Genomic DNA, 20,000 nt, shown 5'->3' on the forward strand with positions numbered 1-20,000 from the left:
GAGACTTTCCATGGCAGAGTTCCTATCGATGGCCCGCGTACCTCAATGATGCTATCAGCAGAGGCGGACCCACGTGGTTAGCCGAGGGTGCACGTGCATCGAGTGACTTTTTAAAAAAGAATCGTATATATATGTATAGCTCGTACTAAAGAGTTAATATATATAATTAAGAACCCTCAATAATGAAAAATATTTGGGCACATTGATTCTGAACTCATATGCTAGCATCCTTAAGGCCTCGGCATTGCAATTTCTTGATGAATGCCTTTTTTTGTCATTTACCTAGCGTAGTAACATTTAATTATCACCAACTCTATTTCTCAAATTTCCCCAAAAGTCAAATTCCTTGAAAAGTGGAAACTAGAATTATAATTTAAATTCTTCATTTTTTTCATTTACCTAATGTAGTAACATTTAATTGTCACCAACTCTATTTCTCAAATTTCCTCAAAAGCCAAACTCCCTGAAAAGTGGAAACTATAATTACAATTTCAATTCTCCATTTGACCCTAACAGGTATACATCTCTTCCTTTTATTTTTTTATTTTTTTATTTAACTTTAGATAATGTTAAATCATAAATGTTTTTAATATTTATTTGTTGCTTGAAAGTTAGTGTGTAAAATTTATTTGTATTTTTTTCTTGCTTTTATTTAAGTTTATGGATTTTGATTAAAAATAAATAATTAATTTTATTTATATTCTCGGTGAATTTTTTATTTTGTAGAAATTTGTTATTGATTCTTATGAATTGAAAATTTGAAATAGATAGATATTATTCTTCTCATCCAAGTTCTAGTTTTAAAGACAATTCTCATCGCCTTAACAAAAGCAAAAAAGGGCAAAAAAAATTTCAAGATCCATTATATTTAAACACAAATTACAAATAAAGCGTGAGATTTAACAAAAATAAGCATAAAGGAGAAAAAATATAAATATATGTCTAGTTCAAGACTAATAATATAAGCATGAATGACAAATATATTAACATAGAAATTATTTTTTTTTATTAAGTAAAATATCAATTGTTTAATATTCGTATCTCCAGAAAAGTCTTATTGAAAGTATATCTTATAAATTAGAGCCTAAACTGTACATTAAACGAGGCGAGCGATCAACACAAATTTGAGTCTTTATTCGGAACTTATGCGCACCTTTGACAATACTAGTGCACCCCCAGACTTCAAATCCTGGGTTTGCCGTTGGCTATCAGTTAGAGTACCTCCCACTCTCTCAAAACAATCTTTTCATTTGGCGCTATTTTTTTTTTATGGATAGTGGGGGGTAAATATATAATTTTTAGCGGTACATTTTAACCCCTGCATTTAATATAATTTTATAAGAATTAAAATAACTGCTACAAATAAACCTTCGAAATTAGACTCGTTTTTTGTAGTGGGCCTAATATATCTTTTAAGTATTGAAAATAGTTTTAAAATATCATTCATTCATTTTTAGGCTCTAAAACTCTTCCCACTTATATGACTCTATTTTATCCTTCCCCTTAGCAAAAAAATTTAAAAATATAACTAGTTTGGAGATTAATTAGCTTTTAATTAATTAAATCTCAACCAATAAGAAACTGTCAAATAATAAATAAAAATACTAATTATATATTATTTTTTAAAACTTTTGTTAAGGGGATGGATAAAATAGTCATATAGGTGAATGAAAGGATTTAGAGGCCAAAATTGGATCAAAAATATTTTTTAACCATTTTCAAATGAAAGGGTTTAGAGGCCAAAATTGGATCAAAAATATTTTTTAATCATTTTCAATACTTAAAGATATCATCAAGGAGAGCTTGGGACATCTATATAAGTAGAAGCACACACAGAAAAAGCACACACAGAAAAGACATTATTCTCAACATTAGCAGATCATAACTAATTCATTCAAGTCATTCAGTGAAGGCAAAGCTCAAGTGAGTTTCGAGTTTTCATTCTTAAGGTTATTTAGAGTTAAGTTGTTTTCGTTCTTAAAGTTATCTAAAGTTATTTGTGATACGTTTCAGGAGTGTGATAGTTTTGTGTGGTGAGGTTTTATAATAAGAAATAGATTTGACTTTTAGGAGAGTTGGTGGTTAAAATAGTTATAGTCAACTGTTTAGTATTAAGATTAAGATTTTTGGTTATTGAGTTGTAATTCTAAAATTTTGTTTAAGCATAGTGAATTTGAGTTGTGATTGTTACTCCTTGAGAGAGGAGGTTTTCCACATAAATTGATCGGGCAATTTCTTATAACTCAAGTTAAAATCATCTAAGGATCAGGTTCCAGGTAAACATAGTTGGAACTAATTTTTTTCTTCAATTGGTATCAGAACAGATCTTTTTATTGATCAACAATTGAAAAGAGAAGATCCTATGACTGCTCCTCCAACTGCTAGGAAGGTTCCTCTCAAACAAGACCACCTCTATTCAGGGGCGGATCTACAGGGATTCACGAGTGGCATGGCTATATATATATATATATATATATACATTAATTATTTAAGTGTCACCCGATACAGCAGTTGAGGAAGCAGTGCTAGTGGCAAATGCGTTGAAATTTCACATAGTATACCAGAGTTCAAGTCCAGGCGCCAGCAGTATTTTGTTACTTTTTGTTCGTTATTCTATTTTCTATAAGTTTTTTTCCTCTTGACTTAATCTTTGTTTGACTCCTTTTTTTTGAGTAATCTTTGTTTAAGAATTTTTAACTTAAGTATAAAACATAATTGAAGATTCTTTCTTCCTTCAAATTTATAGTTAACGTCTCCTCGTAAATCATAATAATGATGCTTGGATTGATGTTATAATTTCTTAACAATAGAGTTGGAAATATCCATTGAATGTTGACAACTATTTTGTACTTTCACGCTGACTGATAAGTTGAATTTAACTCTTGTTTACACAATTTATAATAATAACAATAACAACGACAACAAACCCAGTGTATTCCCATATAGTGGGGTCTGAGAAGGGTAAAATGTAGGCAATCCATACACTGCCTCCGGAGAAGTAGAAAGATTGTTTTCGATAGTATTTATAATAATTATCATATTTTTATTATTTGATCTATTTGTCTATACAAATTGAAAAGGCAAATAATCAAATTGAAACCCAAAGTCTATAAAGTCGACAAAATATTTGTCTTATTTGGGGCAGTGTAAGTAGCAAAACGTAAAGCAAAAAATTAATTGATTTCTAGCTGAATTCGTAAAAATTAATTCTTCGATATTGTTTCAATGAAATTTTTCTTCAAAAATCTCTTACTAACAAATCAAATTCCAGTGGGACGCCCATAAAAATTATCCTTTTTGAATAGTAGCTTTAACGTTAAAAGTGACATGGCACCCGCAACCTCAAAATCCTAGATCCGCCTCTGCCTCTATTCAAGGCTCCTCCTACACCTCTTTTCAGAAGCTTATTTAGGTATTTTATTTCCTCTCTTGTTTGTAGATTTGAATTGTGGGCTAGAGTTAGCCATTTTAGTGTTGGGGGCTAGAGTTAGCGTTGGTAGTCTTTTAAATAGAGTTATTGTAGAGAGTGCTTACAATAGAGCTATTGTAAAGGTAAGAGATTAAGAATTTAAATCTTAGGTTGCAAAAGATTGTAATCTGAAAGTCACTCTTGTTTTAGTGAAGTAATTGAGAAATTCTACTGAGGTAGGTCGTGATTTTACTCCCTTGAGAAAGAGGCTTTTTACGTAAAACACCTTGTCTTCTTTATTTTTAGATTTTTGCTTTTGTTCTACAGCTTTTATTCGTAGTTGTAGAACCTGGTGTGGGGCCAGATTCTTACTACTGCGGTAAATTCATGCAGAACTTTTCTATTAGTAGCTGAAGAAACTAATATGGGACCGGATCCCTAATATCGTGGTGGACGCATACATGCCTTCAAAAGGTTTTGAAAGACTAAAATACAATGACCTTCAATCGTCCACATTTCTATTCTAAGGACTGCTCATCTGCCTAGCACTACAGCCCATTTACGAACTACATTTCGATTCTTCCAAGCAACATCAAGACCACACTTTAAGATAGTTGGTAGTAGCAACTTCTATTAATAATAGAATAAAAATTCACACCAGGAGTACAAGGGGGGTACATTTTAATTCTTTTCTTTTGTATACGTATACATAATAGAATCTACAGAATTCATCAATTCGACCTAGATCAGTCTGCAATCTTATTCTAACACATAATTTGAAACTTCGTAAGATTGATAACGAGGATGTGTTCATTTTTTAGCAGAAGCTGCAGCCTCAATACGAGCTCGAGCTAATTGGAAATAAACAAGCAATTCATCTTTTCTTGGCGGTAGATAGTCCTTAACTTGGCTGCAATTAACATACTCATCTCTCCAAGCACAAAAGTTCGGAATTTTTTCACTTGTCACTAAGTCAGTAACCCCAGAGACTTCTAGGAAAATTCCTAGCCAAAATCCCATCAAATTTGCAGCAATGTCAGCAAACCCAAAATTTTCAGCAACAAAGAAATTCTTATCCTTGAGCTCATTGTCAAGAACTTTCAGCATCTCATAAACTTCTTCTTTAGCTTTCTCTTGCTCCTCTCCTAAGTGTAACAAAATATCTATTGCCACTGTCGACTACAAATTACACACGCAAATCTTAACAATAATATACTATGTCTCAATATCAACCAAATCGGAATAGACTATGCATACATATATACAAAATTGTGAGAAGTATTTCAAACTCTCTGTATTTCTATATAATAAGATATAAAGTAAATGTACTAGCATGACTAAATTATGCAGATAAGAATATATAGAATGAAGACGAATTTACCTTATCCTCAAGGAACTTAGCCCAAAAGTGCGCTAAAGCTCGGTCGTAAGGATCTTTAGGCAAGATGGAAGGGCCTTTAAATGTCTCATCGATGTATTCAACAATGAACATAGACTCACAAATGGGCTTCCCATTGTGAATTAGAACTGGAGTTTTCTTGTGAATTGGATTGGATTCAAGAAGTAGAGAGCTCTTGTTGTGTCGATCTTCTTCTATATATTCATATTCTACTCCCTTCATTTTTAGAGCCCACTCAACTCTGTGAGTAAATGGGCTATACCAAAATCCGAGCAACTTCACTTGCGCCATATCTCAACTTTGGTTATAATTGTTTGCTAATCTACAATGTTAACTGAAATTTCAGTGGTGGTTTTCTCTTGAATTATGTTCCTCTTTTATAGAAGGAAATATCAAAGAAAATAAATGAGGGAGTGGTTGAAGGTTCCTAGATTTCCCTTATTTCTTTTTAATTCTTCATATACTCTATTTTATTACCCGTGCCCCCGACCCCCGACCCCCCACCAGTTGAAAAAAAAAAAAGCATATTGAAAGACGTTCGTAAGCACTTAGCTAACAGATAGAGGTGGCTTAATTAACTACTAAGGGGTGGTTTGGTTAGAAAAGAATTAGTTATCTCCGAATTAGTTAATTCACTATATATATATATATATATATATATATATATGAGATAATTTATCTTATCACTATAATATAAATGGCATAAATAATTTCGATACTATCTAATACCTCTGACCAAACATGACAAAAAATAATCACTTATACATCATGCCAAACGCGGAACTAAAATCCTTTTTTTCCTCCTCCTGACCCTTTCTTCCTCATTGCTTCTTCTTCCTACTCCTTTCTTCTTCATTGTTTTTCATTCTTTTAAAAAAAAAAAAATCAACGTACCACAAACGTGAATCTTTTCAAAAAAATTATATACCATAAAATATCAAACATCGAAAGAAGCTCATATTTAAAATTTGAGACTGTTTTGAAGTGATTTTGAACGATTGAAAAAACTTGTGTGGGGACACCCAATGGCCATTTGACCAAGTAATTTCATGCGGATAGCCATTTACTTTTCGGGCCATTTCAGCCTTTTTGTTTTTGGTTAACTACTTATCATGCCTCTTTTTTTTTGGCAACTTGTTTTTCTTTTTTTTTTTAAAAAACAAAAGATATGTTTTTTTACAAGCAAATACAATTGTATAAAAAATTTATCATTATCACTTCTAAAAACTTGGCTATTACCTATCAAGGTTAGTGAGGGACAAAATATATTTTGCTATTGCCAGGGACTTTGCGATGTTGTTCCTTACGCAAGTCAAATATTTTAATTTTTATTTTTTTTTAGAAGGTAAAGAGGGATATCCCTCACTAAATTATGATAATGATAAAAAAGTAATATTAAATTGACTATAGCAAGGAACTCTCTCTCACTAAATAATAACAAATAAATTAAAATTTCAAAAAATATATATATATAATAATAATAATTTTTTTTTGGCTGGTACCCAATGATTTATTGACAAAAAATAAATAAAAATGAAATATAAGTTATTCAAGGAGTCTCTCGATACGATACATTTTATTATTTTCTATTTTTTTTTCCAATGTAGCGAGGGAAGTCTCTCACTAAATTAAATATATAAAATTAAGTATGTAATAAATAACTACATTATGTATTTACAGAAGAACAATAGCCGTAACATTCAATTGTTTGATCCCTCAATAATTACTTTAAAACCTTTTGTTTTTCTTTTCATACTTTTACATTACATTAGCGTGTGCGCGCGCCTGTGCGCTCTCTCTTTAAAAATATTATAATTGAATGAGTATCTTAGAAAGTAATAGTTAAAATAAGTAGAAATATTTTAGTGGCATTCTTCATAAAAAACGATGATTTGTTAATTTATAATTTGATAATAAAAATAGAGGTGTATTATTAATATAAGTAATATTATTATTATTATTATTATTTTGGTTAAAAGTAATAGTATTATTAACTGATTAGTTATGTAATGTTATTGATTGGTTGTCTTATAACTTGATAATTACACTAAGTAGCTATGAACTACGAAATGTTATTGATTGATTAATTTATATGTCAATAATTACAATAAAATATAAGTGCATCTTAAATATCTTTATTAAAAAAATTAACTTATTAACTTGTACGATAGTTAAACTAAGTTAAGTGTATTAGTAATATATTTTGAAATATTATTGATTGGATAACTTACACATTGACAAATATATTAACTGTAAGTATATTAGTTAAATTATTTAGAAATATTAGCGAATGATATATTAAAATATATTTTGACAATTATATTAATACTACTAAAAATATAGTTTTGGTGGTTGCAGAAAAGCGACCACTTGTAGTCTTTTTTTTTTTTCTAGTTTTTTCTAAAAAAAAATTAATTAAAAAACCGACTACCTGTGGTCATTTTCATATTTAAAATTATGAAATGATCATTTCAAAACACATCTTAAATTTTTACATTAATTGTTGTGTTTTTTAAAACAAAAGGCGACCACTTGTGGTTGGTTTTTGAAGAAAAAAAAATTTTAAAAATATTTTGAAAAATCTTGTTTTTTTGTTTAAAATAAATTTAAAATATTATACAAAACTCGACCACTTGTGGTCGCTTTTTAATTTTAAAAAATAAAAATAAAATATTTACAAAAAGCACACACTTGTGGTCGGTTTTCAATTAAAAAAAACTTAAAAAGAAAATATTTTTGAAAAAGCGATTAAAAATATTATGGAGAAAGCAATCACTTGTGGTCGCTTTTTGATTAAAAAAAGTTAAAAATAAAATGTTTACAAAAAGCGGTCACAAGTGGAAGTTTTCATTAAAAAAAATAAAAAGGAAATTTTTTTTGAAAAAACAATCACAAGTGGTCAATTTTTATTACAAAAAATAAAAATATCATGCAAAGACTAAAAAAAAATAAAAAAATATTTTAAAAAAAGCAACCACAAATGGTCGATTTTCATTAAAAATATAAATTAAAAATATGATGCAAAAAGCTAAAGATTAAAAAAGAAAATATTTTAATACAAGTGATCGATTTTCATTAAAAAATAAATAAAAAATATATTTTTAAAAAAGCGACCACATGTACTCGATTTTCATTAAAAATATAAGTTAAAAATATTATGCAAAAAAACAATCACTTGTGGTTGTTTTTTGATTTTAAAAAAGGGAAAAAGAAAATATTCACAAAAAACAACCACAAGTGATCGGTTTTCATTAAGAAATAAATTTAGAAAGAAAAAAAAATCAATTATTATATGTAAAATCAAATATATTTTTATAATATATACAATAAAAATAAAAATAAATTAATATTTATAATTTATAAAAAAAACTATACTAAAAAATAAACTAAGAAATATATTAAATAAAATAAATAAATAATGTTAAACATAATCTTTATTTTTTTACTTATGTTTCAAAATAAATATATTTTTCATTGAGTGTATATATATACACACACACACCTGTCTATCTCGTGTCGTATTTACGTAATAGTCAAAAGCTAACTAAATATATACAAGTATATTGAATACATTGATCATACAATTGAAGTTATAATAATGTAAGGTACATAATCGATAATTCTTCAAAGAGTAATAAATCCGTTTTATTATGAGGTAGGTAATATACTTGCGCGTGTGATGTATAATATATGTATTCAAATTTGATATTATATATTGCGGCGGGGGGGGGGGGGGGGGTATCTCATGTAGTGATGTACGTAGTACGCAGTCAAAAGATAACTAAATGTATCTAATTATATATTTAATATGTTGATATCATAAAATCGATTGATAGATCGAGGTAATAATATTCTGTTGAAGTTATAGTAACGTAAGATAAACTAACTGATAATTCATCTGAGTACATATGAAATACCTTGCATTACGGGGCAATATACGTGTGTATTTGATGTATATAGTACGTATTTAGAATCTGATAGTCGATAAAGTGTGTGTGTGTGTCTGTGTGTGTATATGTATATATTATGTAGTGATGTATGTAGTACGTAGTCAAAAGCTTACATTTATATATATGCATGTATATATCATGTAGTGATGTACGTAGTACATAGTCAAAAGCTAACTAAATGTATCCAGTTATATAATAAATTTGTTGATATCATACGATCAATCGATCGATTGATTGTGGTAATAATATATTGTTGAAGGTATAATAACATAAGATAAACTAAACAATAATTCATTTGAGTATATGTGAAATATGTTGTATTGGGGATAGTATACTCAAGTATGTGATGTATATGGTACGTATTTTGAAGCTGATAGTCAATCGAATATATGTATATATACGTATATCTCGTGTAGTAATGAACGTAGTAATCAAAAGCTAGCTAACTGAATCTGTATATCCAAGTATTTTGAATAATATGTTGATATCATATTATTTAGAAAATATACCACTCGTTTGATGTAGAAAAGGATATACTGTTGAAGTTATAATAATGTAAGCTAATTAACTGATAATTAATCTGTTTAATATGTTGTGTTATGCGGTATATAATACCATATTTAAAAGCTAATTAACCATAAATTCAACCTGATTTATGAAATGCATTGATATTATTATACGATTGAGGAAATATACTATTCGTTTTAATTGGATAGTAAAATAACTAATTATCTGACTTATATATACATTATATTAAATTATTTGGATGTTACTATAAATATTATACAATTTTCTAAATTTTAATTTTTAAAATAAAAATCGATCACAAGTGATTGATTTTTGAATAATTAATTTTTTTAAAAGATATATCGACCACTTGTGGTCGATTTTTCTAAATCTTTTCTAATACCCGACTTGATTTTTTCTTTTCTTGAAACTATCACTATTTCGAATGGCCTGAGAAACTAGCTTCAGTACCACACCAGCCTCATGTTTCATGAAATTGCACTCCAAATATTTATTTATTTATATTTATATAAATAGAATAAGTAAAAATATAGATTATCCCTTAAATCTACTATTTTTTTTAATTTTAATTTTATTTTATTTTTCTCAACTAACAAATTGGACCAAGTTAAATATACACAGCAAATAAACAAATTAAATCAAATTCTAGGGTTTCTCTGTCACAGCTCTCTCTCAAATTGGACCAAATCGTTCCTTTGATTTTGTACCATCAGTTGTCGTTCTCATATTCCGTTCAGAGCAAACGCCGTCGGTGGACCAGTCAACGAGCAACAGCCAAAGGCGTCGCCTCTCAACAGCAACGCAGCAGCAGCCAACAGCGACCAACCACCTCTCTATCTCACACTAATCTGGGTCTACTAATCCGGAAGAAGGTACGATTTTATGAAACTTTATATCAGCTAAATGCATTTTTTGTTATTATTTTTTTCGCTAATTTTGTAAATTGTGAGTTGAAATGTGCCCTATGCTTGATGAATTGAGATTTTGATGTCAAATTTATGCATAAAATAACGTATATGAACATATTTTCTATTAATTCCTGGTGTTATTCCTTTTCTTGGACATACACCTTAGTTTTATGTAAAGTTGAAGAAAGAAAACCAATGCTCCTGGTGCTTAGTTCAATGGAGTAAGACTAAGTCTGGTGTTTAAGTGGAGAAAGGTGCTTATTGCTCATGCTAACACTTGTGGTATTTTCTTTTTATTAGCTGTTTTGTAATATCAATCCGGAACCTCCCTTTTCTAATTTTCTTTTGCTCTTTTGGTTACTATATTTGATCTCTTGATGAGCACGAGGCTTGTAAGTTAGAAGAATTCTGCACCATGATAAATTAAGTATAGTGACTTGAAATGTGAGTTAGTTACTTGAACTGAACTTCTCGAGGGCGAAGATATTCTGATATGCTGGTAATTTGCTTGGCAGTGTTGTTGCTAATTGGATCATATTTCTTGGAGGGGAGAAGCAAAATCATCTTTTTTGTCACTGTCTTTTACTTTGCTTTGTTATTGGGATAGTGCCCTTGGAAATTTTGTGCATTGAGCTGCTGATAGGTGTCTTTTCAAGAAACTTTGGGGGTTATCTAGCCATACTTGATTGTAACGGATTACTAGAACTTTAGGTACTGGATTTACCATATTCAATCAAACTTGTTTATGCTTGTCTTGCTGCTGATCATGTATTCAGTTCCTTCTTTGGCTTGGATTTTTTTGGGTCTTGGGTGGTGAATTCTATTTAGCAATTAGAAGTACGATTGGATTCAATTAGATCTCAAGTCTTTGAGCACATCATTGGATATCAAATAGGAAATAACATTATCAAACAATTTTCCAGTTTTTGTTTCAAGGTTGAAGTTAGTTAACTTTTCCACTACTTGGAATAGGTGTCCCACATGATCTTTAATTCTCAAGCACCTTCCAATTTTAAGGCCAAGTTCATTCTCTTTGAACCAAGCTGTCCAACGTAGACATCAAGTTGTGGGTACAGGCAGTCACACAATAAAACGTGTCCTGTATGAATTATGCAGTGATAATGTGGATCATTTTCACATTGTCTTTCTCCATAAAAATGTAACGGATATTGACACTTTTGGAGCTGGTTTAGTAGGCAATTTTATTAGACTCAGTCTATTTCCATGGTAGGAAGGTATGGAGAATGCAAATTAGGCTAGGAAGGAATGGCTAAGGATAGTGACTTGAAATGCGAATTAGTGACTTGAAAACTGTTAAGCTTAGTTACTTGAAATGTGAATTAGTGACTAGAAATTGATTAAGTCTAGTTACTTGAAATGTGAATTAGTTACTTGAGAATGGCTAAGGTTAGTGACTTGAAATGTGAATTAGTGACTTGAAAATGGTTGAGTATAGTTACTTGAAATGTGAATTAGTGACTAGAAAATGATTAAGTCTAGTTACTTGGGATGTGTATTAGTGAGTTAAAAATGGTTAAGTGTGGTGACATAAAAAAGTGAATTAATTACTTGAAATGTGTACTAGTGAGTTTGAAAGTGATTAAGTGTAGTGACTTGAAATGTGAATTAGTTAGTTGAAATTCGTACGAATTGAAAATATTAAGTGTAGCAACTTAAAATGTGAATTAGTCACTTGAAATATGTAATAGTGAGTTGAAAATGATTAAGTATAGTGACTTGAAATGTGAATTACTTAATTGAAAGTAGTTTAGTGACTTGAAATGTGAATTAGTTACTTGAGAATGGCAAAGGATAGTGACTTGAAAATGGATGAGCGTAGTTACTTGAAATGTGAAATAGTGACCAGAAAATGATTAAGTCTAGTTACTTGAAATGTGAATTAGTTACTTGAGAATGTCAAAGGATAGTGACTTGAAATGTAAATTAGTGATTTGAAAATGGGTAAGTGTAGCTACTTGAAATGTGAAATAATGACTAGAAAATGATTAAGTCTAGTTACTTGAAATGTGAATTAGTTACTTGAGAATGACTAAGGATAGTGACTTGAAATTTAAATTAGTGACTTGAAAATAGTTAACCATACTTACTTAAAATGTGAATTAGTGACTAAAAAATGATTAAGTGTAGTTACTTTAGATGTGTATTAGTGTGTTGAAAATGATTAAGTGTAGTGACTTAAAAATGTGAATAAGTTACTTGAAATGTGTACTAGTGAGTTGAAAATGATTAAGTGTAGCGGCTTGAAATGTGAATTAGTTACTTGAAATGTGTACTAGTGAGTTGAAAATGATTAAGTGCAGTGACTTGAAATGTGAATTACTTACTTGAAAGTGGTTAAGTATTGTGACTTGAAATGTGAATTGGTTACTAGGAAATGGTAAAGTGTAGTAACTTGAAAATGTGAACTTGTGTTTTGAAAATGGTTAAGTGTAGTCACTTGAAATGTGAATTTGTGACTTGAAAATGGTTAAGTGTAATCACTTGAAATGTGTATTCGTGAGTTGAAAATAGTTAAGTATAGTGAGTTGAAATGTGAATTAGTTACTTGTAAATGGTTAAGTATAGTGTTTTGAAATGTGAATTTGTTACTTGAAAATGTGAACTTGTGTTAAAAATGGTTAAGCGTGATCACTTGAAATAGTGAACCAATGACTTGAGAATGTGAATTAGTGACTTAAAAATGGTTAAGTTTTCTCTCATGCACAACGAGGAGTCTTCAATGAATTTATGATATGTAGACTTTGGAATGATATCTTCAACATTTTTCATATTACTATGTGCTGCTTCAGTTTTGCTAATTGAATTATATCTTAATGTTTTACCCAATTTGTAGCTCTTTATGTTTAACAGTTTATTGTGATTTTGTGTTTTGAATGGTGCTTTCAGTGAGGTTATGTCTTGTAAAGTTTGAGATTGATTTGATGGAGTATTGGTGTGAATTTGATGGAATAGTTTAGTTGATTCCACATTAATTTGGTACAGTGACGTCGTTGATTCTGTTCTTAAAGCATTTTTAGGATTATTGCTGAGCGTTACTTGTTTAAACAAGTTTTTGTTTGTTTTTCTTCCTTTTCTATTCTGGTTGAGTTGATGTTAGGATTCTGTTTTTCTATTTTCTGGTTCTGGCCGTGGGATGCTATTGTCCTTATAAGATAATTGAGAGGTGACAAAGCCGGCAATATTCTTTTGGACTCTGAACTCAATGCCAAAGTTGTTGATTTAGTAGTACATCTACAGGGGTTGTCTATCACAACAGATTCTTGAGGAATATACATGAAACTAGAAGTTGTTATGTGGAATTATCGCACACTGATAAACAACAAACATAAAACACAAAGTGAACCCTTTTTATAAGGGCACTAGCGTACATGTGCCCAACTATTAACCAACGACATAGATGAGCCTTTCTCAAAGTTCGGTGGTGTATTTGCGTGTCTTTTCTTTCTCAAAAATGCACTTAATGATGAATGAGCAATATTTGTTTTTTGGGGTAATAATTACCATTAACAACCATAATTTACACCTATAGAGCACTTTAGAAGATATGCCACCTTCCAGGAAGAGTACCCTCTCCTCTAAAGCCTCAAACCAAGATACACAACTATTAAAAAATTCTGAACGAGGTATTTACACATACTAGCTTTCCAAATGATTTCCAATGCTCCATTCTTTCTACCATCTCTCTTTATTTGTGTGATTGTAACCTCTATATTGATAAGTATTCCTCTAAACAACTTCCTATTTCTTGCTTTCCAAGTATGCCCGACCAAGTCTCAAGTTCTATCTTCACTCTTTCTGTCCAGCTACACTTTGAGAATAGATGTACTTGTGTTTCCGACACATTATCTCCACATAATCAACATTTGTCATCATCTACAGGGATGTGCAACCTGACTATCCTCTCCTTGGTTAATAATCTCTTGATTAGATAACCATACAATAAACATGTGTCTTGGTAGCATGAGTGAACTTCAGATCAAGTCAGCTGCATGTAGTCTTGTCTGTTCACCCAAAGGTTGATTGTTGTTACAGCTTACCTTATATACCTTAGATGATGATACAATTACTAATAAGATCACCCCCCGATACATTCGATGGTGATACAAATAGGTCTCTGCTTCTAGACATACAGCAAATTTAATTTTCTCTATAATTACTTAATAGTATTTTCCTCCAGTTCCTAATTTATTACAAGAGACAATGTTGTTGATGTTTTCTGAGATTACAATATGTTGTCATTAGAATACGTGGTTAAGTGTAGCAGCCAAATAGACTCCACCTTGAGGCGTATTCCACAATAAGATGTTTAGGAAAAGAGAGCAATTTAAGGCGGCTAGGAGGTTCACTCCATGTTATTCTTTCTTTCTTGGAATTTTTACTAGATGTGGCTACATAGCCAACTAAGAGTTTTGCTATTTATAGGTGCACTCATTGCAATTGCAACTTGTGAGGTAGATGATCTTTTTCCTTTTACTTTTAGGTTCAATCTTGCCTGAGAAATCTTGCAAACAGATTAATGGCCATCAAGTCCCCAACCATGAACTACCGTAAAAAGAAACAAGAAAGACACCATAGCCAAAAATCATGAAATTTGGATACTCTATTTTTGTTGTACTTTCAAACTCAAAGTAGTTTAAATCTTATAATTTATTTCATATCATTTATTAAATACTAATAATTTTACTTTTAATGTAGAATCGATATGTTCAAGCAATTGAAGAGCTCAAAAAAACCAACCGATAGATGATCGAGGCAATCCAATCGTGCTATCAAAGGAAGAAACTCTCTCCTGCTGGCTGAATGTAGTTGGTGGCGTGTATAAGGGAAGGGTGTACGACCTTTGCTTTGAGAAGAACTTTCATCACCTTCAATGTGGATTGCAATGTATAGGGGGGTCCGCCACCATGCCAGATCAATAGCTTGAGGAGATGCGACAGTAAGTTCTGGAGCTTGCTAGGAAGTACGAAGAGGAACGAAAAAGAATGATGGAGGAGGAGCGGCGTAGGACGACACTTGAGTCAGATGTCCAAGAACTCAAGGCCCAAGTAAATACGTTAATCAAGCTTCTTCGTTCTCCACCCCTAGCACTGATGGTGATGGTGAGAGGATGAGGATGATGGAGAGGATGAAATGGAGTATTAGGTAGTGTTGTTATTTTCGTTTTGGATTTTGTTAGTCTAGAGTGTTTGAAAGAATTTGTTTTGCTACTTGTTTGCAGATTTTTTTATACTTGTTTGCATATGGTTTAAGTTGGATGAATATGTATGAAGTTTGGCTACTTAATTTAATGTTTGAATTGTTTCGGAAGCATTTTCTTATTGTTTTGTTGGTTGTCATTGGTTATACGTTGATTTTCCATTGAAATATTTAATTTTGGTGTAGTAAAATGCTAAAAGTAATACCATATTAACAAGGGGTTTAGGGAGCGATAATCCTCAAAATATTAAAAAAGTAAATTATTTTTTATTTTACTTAGCGAGTCAGTATATTTAAATTTATAATTTTTATTATTTTTTGCATAGTAAGGGACGTCCATAACTAAATAATAATTATATATATTTTTAATATAGCAAGGGGCATCCTCGCTAAATAATAAATTAATAGTATTATATATTATTAATATAGCAAGGGACGTCCCTCACTACATTTTATTTTTTTGACAAGTTATGAGATCAAAATAGCGATGGCGGAGTGTCGGAGTCCTTCACTACTTTGCGAGGGTCTCCCTCACTAATAATTAGCAACGCTCAAATTAGCAAGACACCTTGTAGTGATGGTTGCCCTCACTAAATCACATGGCTAAAATAAGACTTTTTAGAAGTGTATTATAAAAAATATGTATGTTTTGGATGTGTATAGAAATTAGAAACTGTATAATTATTGTATTGAATATGTATCTGTATAAAATGTATATCGAAATTGTATCATTTTGTATAAAAATGCATCTATCACAGTTGTATTGTTTATATATATATAGAGAGAGAGAGTGAGAGATTTTATTGTATTGTATCAATATGCATTAGATCTTTTATATACGTATTGTATTGTATCAATATCTATCTGATATACATAGTATATATGTATCAATACTTGGAATACTTAAATATATTGTATTGTATCAATACGTATCAATTCATATGGAGGTTGAATTGATATTCGAATAAAAAGAAGATATATTTATCCAGATACATGTATCTTATAGCAAAGATACATGTAGATGTAACTCTTTTTTCTTTTTTGATTATAGAAAAAGACATGCTAATTAATATATAATATGTATGTGTATGTATATATTATACATTGATTATATATTAACATGCACCTATTACACACAAATGATGTCCTTCTTTACTCTAGGGTAATGGTAAGGCCTTTTAGTCATAAGTGTAGCTGAGTCTATAAATGATATTTTATAATTAAAAAATTCCTATGTGGAGTTAGTGTAGTAGTAGCAACCTCAAATATACATTCGTACTGCTCCATTGAAGTTATTAAGACAGTAGGAATCGCAATACCTTGGGTAGTCTGAATACTGTTACATTGTTAGGATATAGTTGTATTGATGATCAAAGTAAGTATAAGGAGCTGAACTAGCTCATCAATCTTCTTGTTAAATGCTAAGCTTTAGCTATTTTGATCTGATCACTTGATTTTCTAAAAATATACTTTTTTTCCTAATGCACAAACTCAATAGTCCTATTTTTAAAGTCAAAAGGAATCCTGCCAAATGTATTTAACCACCGCACACCTAGGACTATGTCAGTGCTTCTTAGAGGTAATAGCAAGAAATCAAAAGAAAATATAGTCCCTTATAACAACCATGGTAAGTTCTTACACAGGGTAGCAATTTGTACCCTCTTACTATCAAGTAGATTGCTCCATTATGGACAAGGCTTTTACATCCTAACTTCTTGTTGTTGACTCATTAATGAAATTAAAGAGTACTACTTGTGTCAATCAACTCATGAAATGGAAGATTCTAATGGTAACAATAACTTTAATGGTTTGGTATCCTGCATCACTAATTAAATGCCGGGAAGAATATTATAGTCATACACTCACTCATCAGTGTCTTGTGCTACCTCTTGTTCCTGTTAACTCTTCCTCAACACGTACTTTCTCATCTTCAGCCATCTCTGCGAAAAATAATTGCCTCTTTGCCTTATACACATGCCCAAGTGCATACTTCTCCTCATACAAGAAGCACAACCTTTTGCTCCCTTTTTCATCCTTTTCAGTAATAGTTGATAACTTTCTACCACAGTTCCTATTATGACAGTTGTTGAACCTATTATTACTAGGTTTATAATGTTTATTGACAGAAGTAATAACCATAGATGGTCTTTGAAAGTATTTTAATCTTGGAGTATTTGGTAAAATACTATTCCAATTCTTACAATTAGATTTAATTTCCTAAGACAATGCTTTGAGCTTCAAATACTTCTTCTGGAACTTAGCAACCTTGTAAGCTTGTATTAGGGTTCTAGGTGTCTGCCTGTCGGACTTATTAAAATTAGATATAACTCCCTTAAAAACAACTAATAACATTTTTTTTGACAAATTAACCCCATTTATATAGCATTTTCGTTTGATAAATTAACCCCACTTAATAACATGTCAAATTAAACATGAAAGTTCTCACACTACCAATTTGTTGCAAGTTCTTGATAGATTCCATGGGATCCTCAAATTCATCCCTAAATCTTTCATTAATTTTTAACACATTAGCCGACCAAAAAGGATAAAAAGCAGAATTCTTAGCTTTGGGGTAAGATCTATGTCGAGCAATAGCCTTACCATCCAAATGAATAGTGATCACTTCCACCCTCTGATCAAATGAGATTTCATCTATACAAAAGAATTGGACCACTATAGGTAACCATGTTCTTAGATCTTTGACCAAAAAATCTAGAAAAATCCAGCTTTGAACATTGAGTAAGGAAATTACAAGTAGTAACTTGAAATTACAACTATTGATCTCTCAAACAATCACCCTCCTACAGAAGATTTAACCTGACATGGCTCTGTTTCTTTTTTCTTCTGTTTCATATTCTCCCGTGTTTGTTTGATATCCAACAACTCCCTATATGATTGCATATTTTGATTATTAATACTAATCATACCATTCATAAGCTTCTGCAATTGTTCTTGAATTTGAGTTTATTGTCTACTTTTTTAGATGATTTATCTTTATTTTTATCGTGGGTCAACATGATTATTAAGCTGAGAATGAGTAACTCTGATACCTATAGATGTTAATGCAATGAAAATTGAATTAATTCAAAAGTAAAGACTCGAGGAAGATGTCAACTAATTCAGGAATTTGAGATTTAGTTAAAAGAAAATTGTAAAAGAGAAGGAAAAAACTTATTCATTTTTATTGGATGAATCTCAATTGTATCACTTTTAACTGTATTTATACTCAATTACTACAGTCAAATGAATGTAATTAGCTAGTACAAGCTAATACAACAAGTTATAAGTAACTAAGAAACTGTGTAACTAATTTGAACAGAAGTAACTAACTTTCAAATTCTAATATGATTTTCTTGATTGATTATCTTTCCTCAACATTGTATCAAGGGGTAATAGCCGACTAACTGCACCATGAATGACACATATCAAAGCAGCGCCCAATACACCGACAACTCCCAAAGGTCTAATTATGAAATCCTTGAAAAAATAGAATAAATCAAAATATAGCTGCTATACCAAAACTAGGTGCAAAGAACCAACCAGACTGACCTAGTGGATAAATCAGAAATACAGAAACAAAAATGTCAATTGGACCAGAGAATGATATTGCATTATAAAGGCTCAATTTGAGATTACGCATTGAATTTCTGGTAGTAGGTCCATAATAAAAAAAGTGTTTGTGGTTGTTCCAGAAGAAATGAAATAAAAGATATGGTAGAGTTAGGACAATTATTGTATGAGGTCTACCCAATGCTAGATGTAGAGGTTCATAATAGATCGATATGAACATCATGAGATGTCCTGTAATAAAATCAGTTATTGCTGATACCTTCTTCCATAACCAAAGATCGGAGAAGGAAGAGATAAGAGGGCCCTATGGAGAATGTGGTCAGAAATCCATAATAGAGTCCCATTACAACGACCGAATTGATTATCTTCATGCATAAGGATACTAGATTACCTAGTAGAAAGATTGAAAAATCACAAACCTCCCTTATTTATTTTCTATTGCAATTTCTGGATTATTATATGATGATTTTTTCACTTTCCATATATAGAAAAGAAATAGAAAGAGATAGACTAGAAACAATATCTGTTATGTCAATGAAACCAAAGGGATATTAAATGAATGGAATTGGGATATGGATGGAATATAATGAAATAGAGCCACTTTGAGGTTCCCTCTGAAATGAGGCATGTAAGGGAGCCACTACGAAGAAGTTCCGGGAGTTACAAAGGAAGCTTTGAGCTCATATTGGTCATGGGTTGGGAACAGGAATTGAACTCTATGAGATCGAATATCCTGTTGTTCCTCAGTAGCTCAGTGGTAGAGCGGTCGGCTGTTAACCGATTAGTCGTAGGTTCGAATCCTACTTGGGGAGCTTTGATTGATTCTGAATTAAAGAATTCAGAATAAAGGGGCTTGTTTTGCCCATTAACAGTAGGTAACCTGTTATCACATTCTATCTCATCGTATCACATTCTGTTCTGCGAGATTAAAAAATCACCATCAATACCTCGGTTTATGTCCTAGATAATCCTTTGTTCCATAGCCCTGGGGTGGGGCTATTTACAACTTGCCAATTAAG

General features: G+C 30.9%; 1 protein-coding gene and 1 non-coding gene across 2 annotated transcripts; one reads left to right on the forward strand and one right to left on the reverse strand.

The window, feature by feature from the left end:
* Window positions 1-4,020: 4,020 nt before the first annotated feature.
* On the reverse strand, window positions 4,021-5,349 carry LOC107861040 (probable glutathione S-transferase). Its single transcript, XM_016706439.2, has 2 exons — window positions 4,791-5,349; window positions 4,021-4,588 (listed from the first exon to the last, which is right to left on the reverse strand). Exons 1-2 carry the CDS (start codon window positions 5,097-5,099, stop codon window positions 4,220-4,222), a joined length of 678 nt encoding a protein of 225 aa, XP_016561925.1. The 5' UTR covers window positions 5,100-5,349; the 3' UTR covers window positions 4,021-4,219.
* Window positions 5,350-19,721: 14,372 nt separating this feature from the next.
* On the forward strand, window positions 19,722-19,793 carry TRNAN-GUU. Its single transcript has one exon. It is a non-coding gene; the product is annotated as a tRNA-Asn (tRNA).
* Window positions 19,794-20,000: the final 207 nt, after the last annotated feature.

This window comes from Capsicum annuum, chromosome 9 (assembly GCF_002878395.1).
Source record: "Capsicum annuum cultivar UCD-10X-F1 chromosome 9, UCD10Xv1.1, whole genome shotgun sequence".
In the NCBI taxonomy this organism is placed as follows: domain Eukaryota; kingdom Viridiplantae; phylum Streptophyta; class Magnoliopsida; order Solanales; family Solanaceae; genus Capsicum; species Capsicum annuum.

What these genes read in the sequence shown, in the direction of transcription:
- LOC107861040 (XM_016706439.2), bottom strand. Translation starts at nt 5,099, where the DNA reads ATGGCGCAAGTGAAGTTGCTCGGATTTTGGTATAGCCCATTTACTCAC. An exon ending in CTAAGTTCCTTGAGGATAAG is followed by an intron (nt 4,589 to 4,790) that starts GTAAATTCGTCT and finishes TGTAATTTGTAG; the next exon opens with TCGACAGTGGCAATAGATAT.